Source organism: Gigantopelta aegis, chromosome 12 (genome assembly GCF_016097555.1).
Source record: "Gigantopelta aegis isolate Gae_Host chromosome 12, Gae_host_genome, whole genome shotgun sequence".
In the NCBI taxonomy this organism is placed as follows: Eukaryota; Metazoa; Mollusca; class Gastropoda; order Neomphalida; family Peltospiridae; genus Gigantopelta; species Gigantopelta aegis.
Genome location: NC_054710.1, coordinates 36,753,028 through 36,766,690, shown reverse-complemented (window position 1 = coordinate 36,766,690; position 13,663 = coordinate 36,753,028). Strand labels below are relative to the sequence as shown.

The 13,663-nt window shown below is 39.7% G+C and overlaps 1 protein-coding gene across 1 annotated transcript in view; it reads right to left on the bottom strand.

The window, feature by feature from the left end:
- Positions 1-6,683: 6,683 nt before the first annotated feature.
- LOC121386786 (BUD13 homolog) overlaps positions 6,684-13,663 on the bottom strand; it is a 16,007-nt gene continuing 9,027 nt past the window's right edge. The window contains exons 4-6 of the mRNA XM_041517800.1: positions 12,919-13,070; positions 11,263-11,450; positions 6,684-8,789 (exon numbers count right to left, since the gene is read on the bottom strand). Of these exons, the coding sequence (XP_041373734.1) occupies positions 8,614-8,789; positions 11,263-11,450; positions 12,919-13,070 (516 nt within the window). The 3' untranslated portion in view covers positions 6,684-8,613. The remainder of the gene's footprint in view (positions 8,790-11,262; positions 11,451-12,918; positions 13,071-13,663) is intronic.

The window sequence follows — 13,663 nt, the reverse complement described above, 5'->3', positions numbered from 1 at the left end:
TCCAACAAATCACGTGACGAATGTATTGACGGAAGTAGTCATGCCCAATAGAAAAACGTGACGTCTAAAGCGCGAAAAGCTGATCAGCTGGTTAATTTTCAATCATGAGTTTCATTAGGAAACGAGACAAATTAGTGTTTAATTGATACTTCAACACTATGTGCGTTTACCTAAGACATAGTTATAGTCCGGTACATCTGTTGTCAAACTCATTTGACGACAAATGTATCGGACTCAACCTAAGACACTAAATTAACAAAAACAAAAACAGTTCTTGTTTAGTCACTATTTAAAGCACATTTATTTATTAATCATCGAATATTTGATGTCAAACAATTGGTCATTTTGACATATATTGTGAGAGGAAACCCGCTAAATTTGTTTCATTAGTAGCAAGGGATTTTTTTTTATATGCACCATCCCACAGACAGGATAGCACATACCACGGCCTTTGATATACCAGTCGTGGTGCACTGGCTGGAACGAGAAAATCAATAACAAAACCTGTTATCATTCATCTACTTTAAAAGTTACGAAATATTGTGATATACAACACAGGTGTCCCCTTAAGATAGGTGCCTACGCAATACAGGCTACTTGCACGGCGGAAGCAAGTAGGGCCTAGACATTTAGGGGGAGGGGGCTGACAGATCGAGGGCGCAAAGCAAAGTTTCTAGGGGTTCGGGGGGGGGGGGGTATGCTCATCTGTAAAAAAATTAAAACTAGATGGCCTGAAATGCAATTTCTTGCGCATTCTACAAGTAAAATTCATCTCTACGCGTCTAATTTAACATATAATCTTTACATTTCATAAGGAATCAATAACAATTTTTTGTCATTAGGCAATTTTGAGATAGCTCCTTTAAATGTTGGGCCTTAAGATTTACTACTGGTCAATAATAGTTTTGATTCAGAATTATTGGGGTGTGTGCTAGAGTCCCCAGCTCCCCTGCTCCGCCGTGCCTGGGTTAACTCAGGGCCAGATTTAGACGGGGGGGGGGGGGGGGGGGGCAATTGCCCCTTTATAAATCTGTCACTGGGTTAACTAATAGTTTAGATACTTTGTAAACGACGACCTGCTCAGAGGTGCATTCTGGAGCTATTTATGATGGGTTTTTAATATTTTATTTCAAGTATTTTGAGGTCGTAGCGCGTACATTTTTCTATAAGACTTCAAGAGCAGCAGTAAACTTTAACTACATTAAAACTGTAAAACCTTTAACATTGATGAATAATGTACTTAATTGAGTATATTGCATATGTGTATGGGTAGAAGAAACGTAAATATATGGAAGGTGCGTATGCTTACATAATTGGTACATCTCGTACACCGTTTTATGATAATATTCAAATACGCCAATATATAGGCTACTTTATTCTGATCCGATCATGCATGTCCAAGGTAAAAATCATCAGTCGTGAAATTTAATTTCACGCTTATGTTCAAGTATTTTGTTGAAAAACATATCTGGAACGTCTAGTGATCAGTTTAATTAGAAAAAAAGATTGCCCATCTTCATTCGTCAATGGTGCAATGTTAATAATTCGTTTTTTTTATTTTTTAAATCCTCTAAATTCGGGCAAAATTCAGCCTGCCCACTATACACCTGTGAGGGGTTGTATGATGAGTATAATGATTAACAGACAATGATTCATAGTTTGTAAAAACAGGAATCTAGAAAAATAACAATTGAATCACTATACGCACGCGTGGTAAAAAAAAAAGAAGAGACCCCATCAATGTGTTTAAGTTTTGGTATTGGGCATAGCTTTGTTTTCTATTTGGTGTATTGACGGCATCGGAATCGCTTTCGTGAATAATATTTATGTCAGTTGCTCCCCCATCTCACAGACAGGGCAGCACATACCACGGCCTTTGATATACCAGTCGTGGTACGCTGGTTTGAATGAGAAATAGCCCAATATGTTGAAAACAAACGAGCCGAGTTTGCAAAGGGAGCGATACCTAAAGGGGTGTTTAGAGGTCATGCTCCCTAATAAATTGTGAAATAAAAATGCTCTGAGGTGCGTTTTTAGGGTAAGGCAGTTTCGTATTGTATAATGTGGAAGGGAGCTAGATCTGAAAGGGGTTGGGGTGGTGGTTCGGGGATAGGCGTTTTCAAAGGAAATTTAGTGTTGCATAGTGTGGATGATTCGTTCATATCACTGGAATGCCCCAATAGTGTTCTACCTGATTGTTGGAAGTTTAGTTATTGACTTTGTTAAAAATGGATTTTCTTTCGTTCATTTGTATTCTTCTTCTCTTTTTCTCGGTCTGTTCCCTCCACCCTATCTATCCCTGTCACTCCCTCCCCTCTCCCCTCCCCTCTCTCTTTCTCTCTCTCTCTCTCTCTCTCTCTCTCTCTCTCTCTCTCTCTCTCTCTCTCTCTCTCTCTGTCTTTCTTTGTTTCTCTCTCTCTCTCCCTTCTAGATCTTGCATCGTATGAGTGTCAGACGAAGGGTCCAAATAATCAAATATATAATGTCTTCTGTAAAATACACAAGATTTAGCAAACATACAGCTGTTTCAGACTACGTACCAGGGAAAAAGAGAGAGAGAGAGAGAGAGAGAGAGAGAGAGAGAGAGAGAGAGAGAGAGAGAGAGAGAGAGAGAGAGAGAGAGAGACAGACAGACAGACAGACAGACAGACAGACAGACGATATATACCGGGTTTTGTTATATCATAATGATATATACTTATTACGGTTTCGGTGCATTATCAGTTAGTTGTACAGCGAACTCTGTTGTTGACCTGTTTATAGGGCTGATGTGGATTTTGGACTACACTGCCCGTAATCACCTAAACCAGATTGGAATGTGCACGTGCTATACCCGTATGACGTAATGTTACAAGACGTCATCTTGCAAACTACTTATGCTTGGCATACACCTACCAGTTAACATCGACACGATAGTAGTCTTAAAATGTGTGCTAGCAAATTACGCAAGTTCTGACGGAAGATGACATCGCAAAACTAAAAGCAACCGTCGTGTCTTTGCCGAGTATAGCCTAGAGTTCAGCCACAAAGCACAACAGGATATAAAATTAAACCGCATACGGTAACCATATGTTCGTAACATTCGAGTAGGCCTACGATTAATATAATTTAGGTTAACAAATAAATATTGCAGGCGCATCAGCGTTGGTTCGGCAAATGTTAGCTTCTTGGACAGCACTCTGTCTCTTTACCCTGTCTTATCAATTGTCAGGTTATCACAACGCACGTAAAACTCTAAAGCTGTATCCTAACCGGCAACAAGCGATGCGAGCGATTATTTTAAAAAGCATTGATTTCAATTGCTGTATCCTAACTGGACACGCGCGACACGACACATTTATCCATCGCGCCGTAGGCTACGCGTGCTGTTAGGATACGGCGATTCAAATCAATGATTTCTAAAATAATCGCTCGCATCGCTCGATTCACTAGCGGCCGGTTAGGATACAGCTTAAAGTTTATTTTGTTTGACGACACCACTAGAGCACATTGATTTATTAATCATCGGCTATTGGACGTCAAACATTTGGTAATTTTGACACCAACTCTAAAGCCAGGAACCCATGTGTACGTAAGGTGTGATGCGTAACGTGTCTTAGTCATTCCTTTCATTTCAACTTATTTTCGTGCTAATATCGTTCAAGCGCGCTGTCCTTGGCACACACACGCACCTCAGCTATCTGGGCTGTCTATCCAGGACAGTAAGTTGGTTGTTAGTTGGTTAGTGGTTAGTGAGAGAAGAGAATGTATAGAGGCCTTACACCTACCCACTGAGTCGTTAGAACTCGCTCTGGGTGGGAGCTGGTACCGGGCTGCGAACCTTGTATCTACCAGCCTTAATTATGTCCGATGGCTTAACCACTACACCACCGAGGCCGGTCGCGTCCTTGTCGAAACAGAAATGCGAGCGTAGCGCGTAATGCGTTCCATACCCATCGCAGAACGCAGACACTATGCCCAGCACATTTCCCCACGATATGACGTCACTTGGGCAGTAGTTTGTTATACAAAAAATTAAATGGCATAGAACTTAGAATCCTTATAATTTATCAAAGCAAGACAATCTATATTTACACTCGGGTTGGTGTACACAACGAGTTTAAAAGTGTCAGTAATTAGGCCTACGTTTATACATTTTGATACATTCAATATACTGATCCATTGAACATTAATTGAATGTGTAGGCCTACGTATTTATTTGGTCTTGGGGAATACGAATGTAGCCCTAACATATTTAACCTACAAACAAATCAAGCACGAAGCCTACATAATTCAAAGCTCGTCTTAAAAAGAACGCACAAGGCATATTTTCCAGCAGACACATACGATCAGAAAATACGCACTACGCATACGCATCTGCACTACGTAATACGTAATACATGGGTTCCTATCTTCAAACGCTATTTAATTTTATACAAAATATTATGGCTTAGCGTGCAAAGTTGATGTTAAAAATGAGGTAGTAAAGATAGATGAGGAAGATGAAGATGAGGTTGATGAAAGTCAGTGACCTATACGCTTATAGTATGTGGTTCTCTGAGCTATACAAGCATCTCTCATAGTCCAGTGGTAAAGCACTCGCATGACGCACAGTCTATCTAGGATCGATCCCTGCCAGTAGGCCCATCAGCCTATTTCTCCTTGCAACCAGTGTACCATGACTGGTATATCAAAGGCTGTGGTATATGCTATCCTGTCTGTGGGATAGTGCATATAAGATCCCTTGCTAATGGGAAAATGTTGCAGTTTTCTCTCAGACTGTCAAAATTAATGGATGTTTGACATCCAATAGCTGATGATTAATAAATCAATGACTTCTATGATGGTGTTAAAAATCTGGGATCAGTTGGTTTTTGTTCACTAATTTAATTAAATACTACCACAGGAGTAAGGAAGGAAATGTTTTATATGACACACTCAACACATTTTATTTACGGTTATATGCCAGGAAGTGGCGACAGTGTCCTTAACTATATGTCCAATGCCATATAACCGTAAATAAAATGCGTTGAGTATATCGTTAAATAAAACATTTCCTTCCTTCGTGAGATAGGTGAGTTAGCCAACTGTCATGACAGTTGGTAGTCAAAATCCCTGGCACAACCACGATGTGGTTATTTCTGTTGGAAATGGCAATGTCTATTGAATAATAAAACGCATACAGGTGACTCACTATAGAAACCAAACACAATAGTTCACATTATATATGTAACTTTATTAACGTAAATAAATTTATTTTGGGTTTTTTCCAATCATGCACCATTGTTATGTCATCAAACACTTTCCAGAAATGGCTTCCTACGAAGTGTGCAAGTTGCCAGTCAAGGGAGCTAAGGTTCTAGTGGCTTAACAATGATACCATATGTCGGTTTCTTGTTTCCTGTACGGTTATATGGTGTCAGACATGGTTAAGGACCACACAGATATTGAGAAAGGAAACCGGCTGTCATCACTTATGGGCTACTCTTCTCAATTACTAGCAAGGGATCTTTTATATGCACCATCCCACAGACAGGATATCACATACCATGGCCTTTCACATACCAGTTGTGGTGCTCTGGCTAGAACTAGAAATAGCCCAATGGGCCCACCAACAGGGATCGATTACACACCGACCGCACACCAAGGGAGTGGAGCGCTTTACCACTAGGCTAAATCCCGCCCCTACCAAAGGGGGGTTTTGACCCTGGACTGGATGGAGGATCTGGTTGCAGATAAATATATATAAGCAACTGAGCCCAGATTCAGAGGTTTGTCCATTTTTAGTTTGGAGCTACTAACAACACCAGGACACATTGAGTTTGTAATAATTGATAACTGAAGCAAGCAGTTGTAAATAAAGTTGGTTTTGTTTAACAACACTACTAGAGCACATTGATTTATTAATCATTGGTTATTGGATGTCAAACATTTGGCAATTTTGACATAGTTCTAGAGAGGAATCCAGCTACATTTTTCCATTAGTAGCACGGTTGTAAATAATGCATAAGTTAATAAAAAGAAAGAAAGAAAGAATTAGTTTTTTTCAATGCTTAATAACTAGGGCCAATATCCCTATTTATCTACATAGCTGTGTAAGGCAAACAGTGCTAAATCTGTAAAGATACACAGACACATGCATGATATCACATTTTATTACATTCTGTATAGAAATGATACAGAGACTTTTTTCTGAAAAGTGGCATGTCATTTTAATGGTTAAAATTTTTTTACAACAGTTATGCACATAACAAGTTTGGTTCCTATAAACTTTGTAACATATTGCAGATCATTGCAGACATGTTCTCTTACATTTCAAAATGTTTTATTCTTCAAAAGCTGCCTGCAACTAGGCTCCCATAAAAATAATGTCATTGGCCTGTGACAATCTGCAACATTTGTTACATATTTTATGGGAACCTGGCTTCACTGTTATCTTAGGTTTATTCACAGGTTCCCTGCACATAATTTCTAGGTCAATCAAAGATACAGGTTAACAGATACCACGTCTCTGCCCCACCTATAAGCCATTTCACGTTCTCAGAGATGAAAATTACGATAATTACACGAGACAAAACAAGTATTCTGAGAGTATCAATAAAGCAATGTCCACTATCTATCACAGTGGCGGATCCAGAAAATCCATTGGGGGGGGGGGGGGGGGGGGCAATGCCTTATGGCTGATTGCCACAAACACCCCAATGCCCTTATGGCTGATTGCCACAAACATTCACGTAGGGATTCCCTGGATTCTACGATGTAAAAAGTGAAAAAATAAAATAAAAATATAAATATCTCACAATTTAGGGGGGACCGACGCCTGCCCTCCCACCCAGATCTGCCACTGTGGTATAACAAATGTTTCACATTTTTAAAGTTCAAGGGCCATAACTTTGTCAAGAATGGAAAAAATTCCATTAAAACTCAAACTTGATCTGTAACTACATTAAAAAGCTATACACAAAATTTCAGCTCAAGGTATCGGAACAGTCTGCAAGCATCTCTTTTATTAATTTAGCCACATCACAGATTGTTTTTATACTTTATTATTGTATTACAGGATCCAGACTAAGTCCTCTTGTCTTTCTTTATTTATTGTCACTTGAGTCACTGGTTATGCACCAGTTAAGGCCACTTTTCATGTTCTATAAATTAATCTATAATAAAGTAGGTATGTTCCCACTTCTAGACCACTCCACAAGTCCTGTTAACACCTGTGCACAGTTGTAGATCACTTTACACAGATGCCGCTTTAAACCTTTTCTCTACCAGGATTATAGGCCCTTTTTAAAAACGTCTTCTATGTGGTCAAGTTATGAACGATGTTACATGCTTCACTTGTTGACCTCTTATAAACTATATGTCATTTGATACTTGTTTACTTGAAGGCCTCTTTAAATTATAGGTCATTTTACTTGTAGCTGCATAAAGATCTTGTGGTCCAATTACAGACCATTTCATACAACTTATAATCTGTACACTTTACAGTTTACATGTCTTCTGTACACTAACAGCAGTTCAGTCTACATGTCTTCTGTACACTAACAGCAGTTCAGTCTATGTGTCTTCTGTACACCAACATCAGTTCAGTCTACATGTCTTCTGTACACTAACAGCAGTTCAGTCTATGTGTCTTCTGTACACCAACATCAGTTCAGTCTACATGTCTTCTGTACACTAACAGCAGTTCAGTCTACATGTCTTCTGTACACCAACATCAGTTCAGTCTAAATGTCTTCTGTACACTAACAGTAGCCAGTCTACACATCTTCTGTACACTAACAGTAGTTCAGTCTACATGTCTTCTGTACACTAACAGTAGTTCAGTCTACATGTCTTCTGTACACTTAACAGCAGCCAGTCTACACGTCTTCTGTACACTAACAACAGTTCAGTCTACATGTCTTCTGTACACCAACATCAGTTCAGTCTACATGTCTTCTGTACACTAATAGTAGCCAGTCTACACGTCTTCTGTACACTAACAGCAGTTCAGTCTACATGTCTTCTGTACACTAACAGTAGTTCAGTCTACATGTCTTCTGTACACTTAACAGCAGCCAGTCTACACGTCTTCTGTACACTAACAGCAGTTCAGTCTACATGTCTTCTGTACACTAACAGCAGTTCAATCTACATGTCTTCTGTACACTAACAGCAGCCAGTCTACACATCTTCTGTACACTAACAGTAGGCCAGTCTACATGTCTTCTGTACACTAACAGTAGGCCAGTCTACATGTCTTCTGTACACTTAACAGCAGCCAGTCTACACGTCTTCTGTACACTAACAGCAGTTCAGTCTACATGTCTTCTGTACACTAACAGCAGTTCAGTCTACATGTCTTCTGCACACTAACAGCAGCCAGTCTACACATCTTCTGTACACTAACAGCATCCAGTCTACATGTCTTCTGTACACTAATAGCAGCCAGTCTACACATCTTCTGTACACTAACAGCAGCTAGTCTACACATCTTCTGCACACTAACAGCAGCCAGTCTACACATCTTCTGCACACTAACAGCAGACAGTCTACACGTCTTCTGTACACTAACAGCAGTCAGTCTACACATCTCCTGTACACTAACAGCAGCCAGTCTACACATCTCCTGTACACTAACAGTGGTTTAGTCTACATGTCTTCTGTGCTCCATTTGTAGGCCATCATGTCGACAGCTTTCCTCTCGGCAGATTTAGCAAACAGCTTGGCCTCAAAGCCATTGGAGCGATCCACACCGTCCCACCTGTAGCCTGGCGGGATCCCGTATCGGTTTGGAGGAGGCTGCGGACCGCGGTATTTCGGCTTCTCTGGAAAATAAAGAATAAAATAATATAATAAAATAAAAGACACCACAAACTTGTAATATACCAAGATGTTTTTAGTTACAACATCATAAACATAATATGCAGGACTTCTAGAATTTGTATAAAGTCCACTAGCCATGGGATCAGTGATTTAAAACATTTACTAGCCACAATTAAAAATTCACTAGCCCTACTTTACTTTAAGTTAATACAATTTGACAAAATAATAGTAATAATCGGCTGTGTCACCTAAAGAGGGAGATAGAGCTTAAAACCACTAACATTAAGGGGTGGGGTGGGGGCGGCAGGATAGTCATATTTACAAAATAGACTTAACTGCAACATTTGACCGAAAAAAACCCACTAGCCGTCAGGCATTGTAGTAGCAGTTATTGACTAGCCCAACACTGACTATCACTAGCCATGGGAGTGGGGCTACCATAATACAGAAGGCCTGATATATGGGAGAATTGTGAAGCTGCAGTATATATCTTTTGGTACACAAATAATGTTGTTATTATTATTTTTTATTGTATATTTTTTTTAAGACATGGACATTTATTGCTATGACACCACAAACATGTATTATTATTATTATTATTATTATCATTATTAATTATGACAATAATGAGATGAATGGTGAAGCCGCAGTATTTCCTTTCAGTATGGGACTACAAGTCAGGGCTGTGCTCCAAGCTTACTATCTGTTTGACTGTTATGATATGGAAAGTTAAGATTTTGTGTATTTTAGATGCTTTAAAAATGACAAAACATCTGTACCAATGTCCAAGGATCTCAGCTAAGAATGAATGAATAAATGAATGAATGAATGAATGGATGGATGGATGGATGGATGGATGGATGGATGGATGGATGGATGGATGGATGGATGGATGGATGGATGGATGGATGGATGGACGGACGGACGGACGGACGGACGGACGGACGGATGGATGGACGGACGGATGGATGCCATTTATATTTTTACTGGCATTCTTATTTTTCTTCTTTAAGGGGAAACAATTCCAGAATTTTTTTATTGCAGAGATATAAAGGAAATTTAAGGTTTTGTGTATTTTAGATGTTCTAAATGACTGACTGACTGAGGTCAGGTCAGGTTAGAGAGTTTAATGTGCACATTCAGAGCAAGCTGTTGTAGCGCATGCCTATCCTGGACGCAGGTGTCGTCCTCAGCTGATTCCTCCATCCAGGACAAGATAGGGTTGGGGAGGGTGAAGGGGGGACCGCCTGCACTGTCAGGTCCAAAGGAGCATCTGCAGTCCGACCATGACTGGTAACAGGTGGAGGATGGTTTGGTGCTATGGAATTTTGAGTCCTGAAGGACGAGTCCAAAGAGAAATGGTGCGCATTTTTGAGAAGGAAGTTAGGTACATTTTTGAACGGTCCACCGAAATAGTAAAGATATATATTATAGTATACATATATATTATAGTTTTGGAATTTAGTAAGCCGAGAGTAACTCTGACTGACTGAATAAATAAATACCATTTATATTGGTCTTCCTCAAGAGGAAACAACTCTGGAAATGTTTTAAGGACCTAATGGAAATTTAAGATTTTGTGTATTTTAGATGTTCTAAATGACTGACTGACTGAGGTCAGGTCAGGTTAGAGAGTTTAATGTGCACATTCAGAGCAAGCTGTTGTAGCGCATGCCTATCCTGGACGCATGTGTCGTCCTCAGCTGATTCCTCCATCCAGGACAAGATAGGGTTGGGGAGGGTGAAGGGGGGACCGCCTGCACTGTCAGGTCCAAAGGAGCATCTGCAGTCCGACCATGACTGGTAACAGGTGGAGGATGGTTTGGTGCTATGGAATTTTGAGTCCTGAAGGACGAGTCCAAAGAGAAATGGTGCGCATTTTTGAGAAGGAAGTTAGGTACATTTTTGAACGGTCCACCGAAATAGTAAAGATATATATTATAGTATACATATATATTATAGTTTTGGAATTTAGTAAGCCGAGAGTAACTCTGACTGACTGAATAAATAAATACCATTTATATTGGTCTTCCTCAAGAGGAAACAACTCTGGAAATGTTTTAAGGACCTAATGGAAATTTAAGATTTTGTGTATTCTAGATGTTTTAAATAACAGAAGGAAAAATGTTTTATTTAACAACGCACTCAACACCTTTTATTTATGGTTATATGGCGTCGGACATATGGTCAAGGACTTCATGGGCTACTCGTTTCGATGTACCAGTCGTGGTGCACTGGCTGGAGCGAGAAATAGCCCAATGGGCCCACCAACGGGGATCGATCCCAGACTGACCACGCATCAAGTGAACACTTTACCACTGGGCAACGTCCTGCCCCTTAAATATCAGACTTACTGACTGACTGAATAACTAACTAAAGAAAAAACAAATTAAATAAATAAGATTTTGTGTATTTTAGATGTTCTAAATGACTAACAGACTGAATAAATAAATAAATAAATAAATAAATAAATACCATTGATATTGGTATCTGCGTTCTTGTTTTTCTTCTTCTTCATGAAGAGAGCCATGGGATCTCCATCTCTCAGCTGGTCCTTCAACATGCTGTCCAGGTCCTCGTCATCACGGTAACGTGCCAGGGGCTTCGCTATCTCGTGAAGACTGTCCTGCAACTTCTTCTCTCGGTCTTCCTTCTGCTTCAAGCTGAAATACAAAGCGGTGTCATTATCCCATTGTGAATGTGTCTACATGCGTATATAGAGAGGATACAGTGTGCTATTTCCAGGAGAGTCCAGGAGCCTGAGGCTCGCAAAATAAAAAGCATACAAAACTCTGTAGCATGGCTCGTAAAAATTATTTGTACAAAGAAAAAAATGTTTTATTTAATGACGCACTCAACACATTTTATTTACACCGTGCACCGTTAAATAAATAAAACATTTCCTTTCCTTTCCTGATACCAACCAACACATCTGAGATGTTTCCCACAGTGTGTAATTAAGATATTATTAACATTTTTCACACAGAAGATCTTAATTATTAAAGGCGCAGGTCCTAGTTTCAACCCGTAAACATGGACACTAAGTTTGGTTAAGCTACAAACCTGTAGCACATTTGGATAACGTTCCAAGAGTGTGAAACAAGAGTCTGTGAAGTTGAAACAGTGAAATACCGTTAACAATAGACTAAAACTCGACTCCATAACTGTTACTTCTCAAGACACATGTGCGTTTTAAAAAATAAACAAAATACATTTTGTGGTATTAGAAACACCAGGATGACCAGAAAAACTTGTATGGACTTGGATAATCTAATCAATAAACTATAAGCAATGCTTGATTTCAATGCTCATAAATGGCTCGAATAGTGAAAAATATGCCTTAGTTTTTAAAACCTAGGGTCTGGCTCTTTAAAGGGGTATTTATGACTACACATCTTGAAACAGATATAAAGATAAGCTGTGCCAGCTGTACTACAAACAAAAAAAGAAGAAGAATTTATTTTATTTATTTAACGATGCACTCAACACATTTTATTTATGGCTATATGGCATCAGACATATGGTTAAAGACCACACAGATATTGAGAGAAGAAACCCCCTGTTGCCACTTCATGGGCTACTCTTTTTGATTAGCAGCAAGGGATCTTTTATATGCAGCATCCCACAGACAGGGTAGTACATACCACGGCCTTTGATATGCCAGTCGTGGTGCATTGGCTGGAATGAGGAATAGCCCAATGGGCCCACTGACAGGGATCGATCCCACACCGACCGTGCATCAAGCAAGCGCTGTACCACTGGGCTACATCTCGCCTTTACTACAAACTAGTACAATCAACCGTAGCTATAATTCTTTTATGGAACTTCGCTCTGGTCTATAATCAGACATTTAGCTTTTCAACACAATTCAGATAAGCTATTAATTCATTTCAACTAAGGTTCAAGTAAGCTGTCCTGGGCACACACGTCAGCTATCTGGGCTGTCTGTCCAGGACAGTGGGTTAATTGTTAGTGTTTAGTGAAAGAGAAGTCGGTGTACTGGTCTTACACCTACCATTAAAACTCACTCTGGTACTGGGCTGAGAACCCAAAAGCTACCAGCCTTATGTCCGATGACTTAACCATGATACTTATTTTAGTCCAAACCGATAGCAATTCAGAGTGACCTACCCTTGACCCCACTCCATGTATTTTTTGTCTTCTTCAGCTTTCTTCCTATCTGCCTCTTTTTCCTTCTGTCGCTCGTCTTCCAGGTTCCTCCGTTTGCCAGACTTGTCCCTATGAACCGTGGTCGCATATCGGCCTAATTTATCCACACCAATCTGAAACGTTACAGACTCTCTCATATTATAAGATTTACAGGTACAGTAAGGTACTTATAAAAAAAGAAAGAAATGTTTTATTTAACGATGCACTCAACACACTTTATTTATGGTTATATGGCGTCAGACATATGGTTACGGACCACACAGATTTAGAGAGGAAACCCGCTGTCGCCACTACATGGACTATTCTTCCGATTAGCAGCAAGGGATCTTTTATTTGCGCTTCCCACAGACAGGATAGCACAAACCATGGCCTTTGTTGAACCAGTTATGGATCAGGGTTTGGAGTCGGTATCTGGATTAAAAATCCCATGCCTCGACTGGGATCCGAACCCAGTACCTACCAGCCTGTAGACCGATGGCCTGCCACGACGCCACCAAGGCCAGTAGTACACTTACAATGAACATGCTTAGAACGAACAATTGCATAGAATGAACTGATCGTAAAGTCACATTTTATCTCACTATATATACCTATATTTTAAAATACGGCTATTCTTTATCAACTTAATGTTTTTAGTAGCTCAAATTGCATTGAATTTCTTGATACATCTTTTTTCTTATGTCCAAAATTATTCGAAGCTAAAATC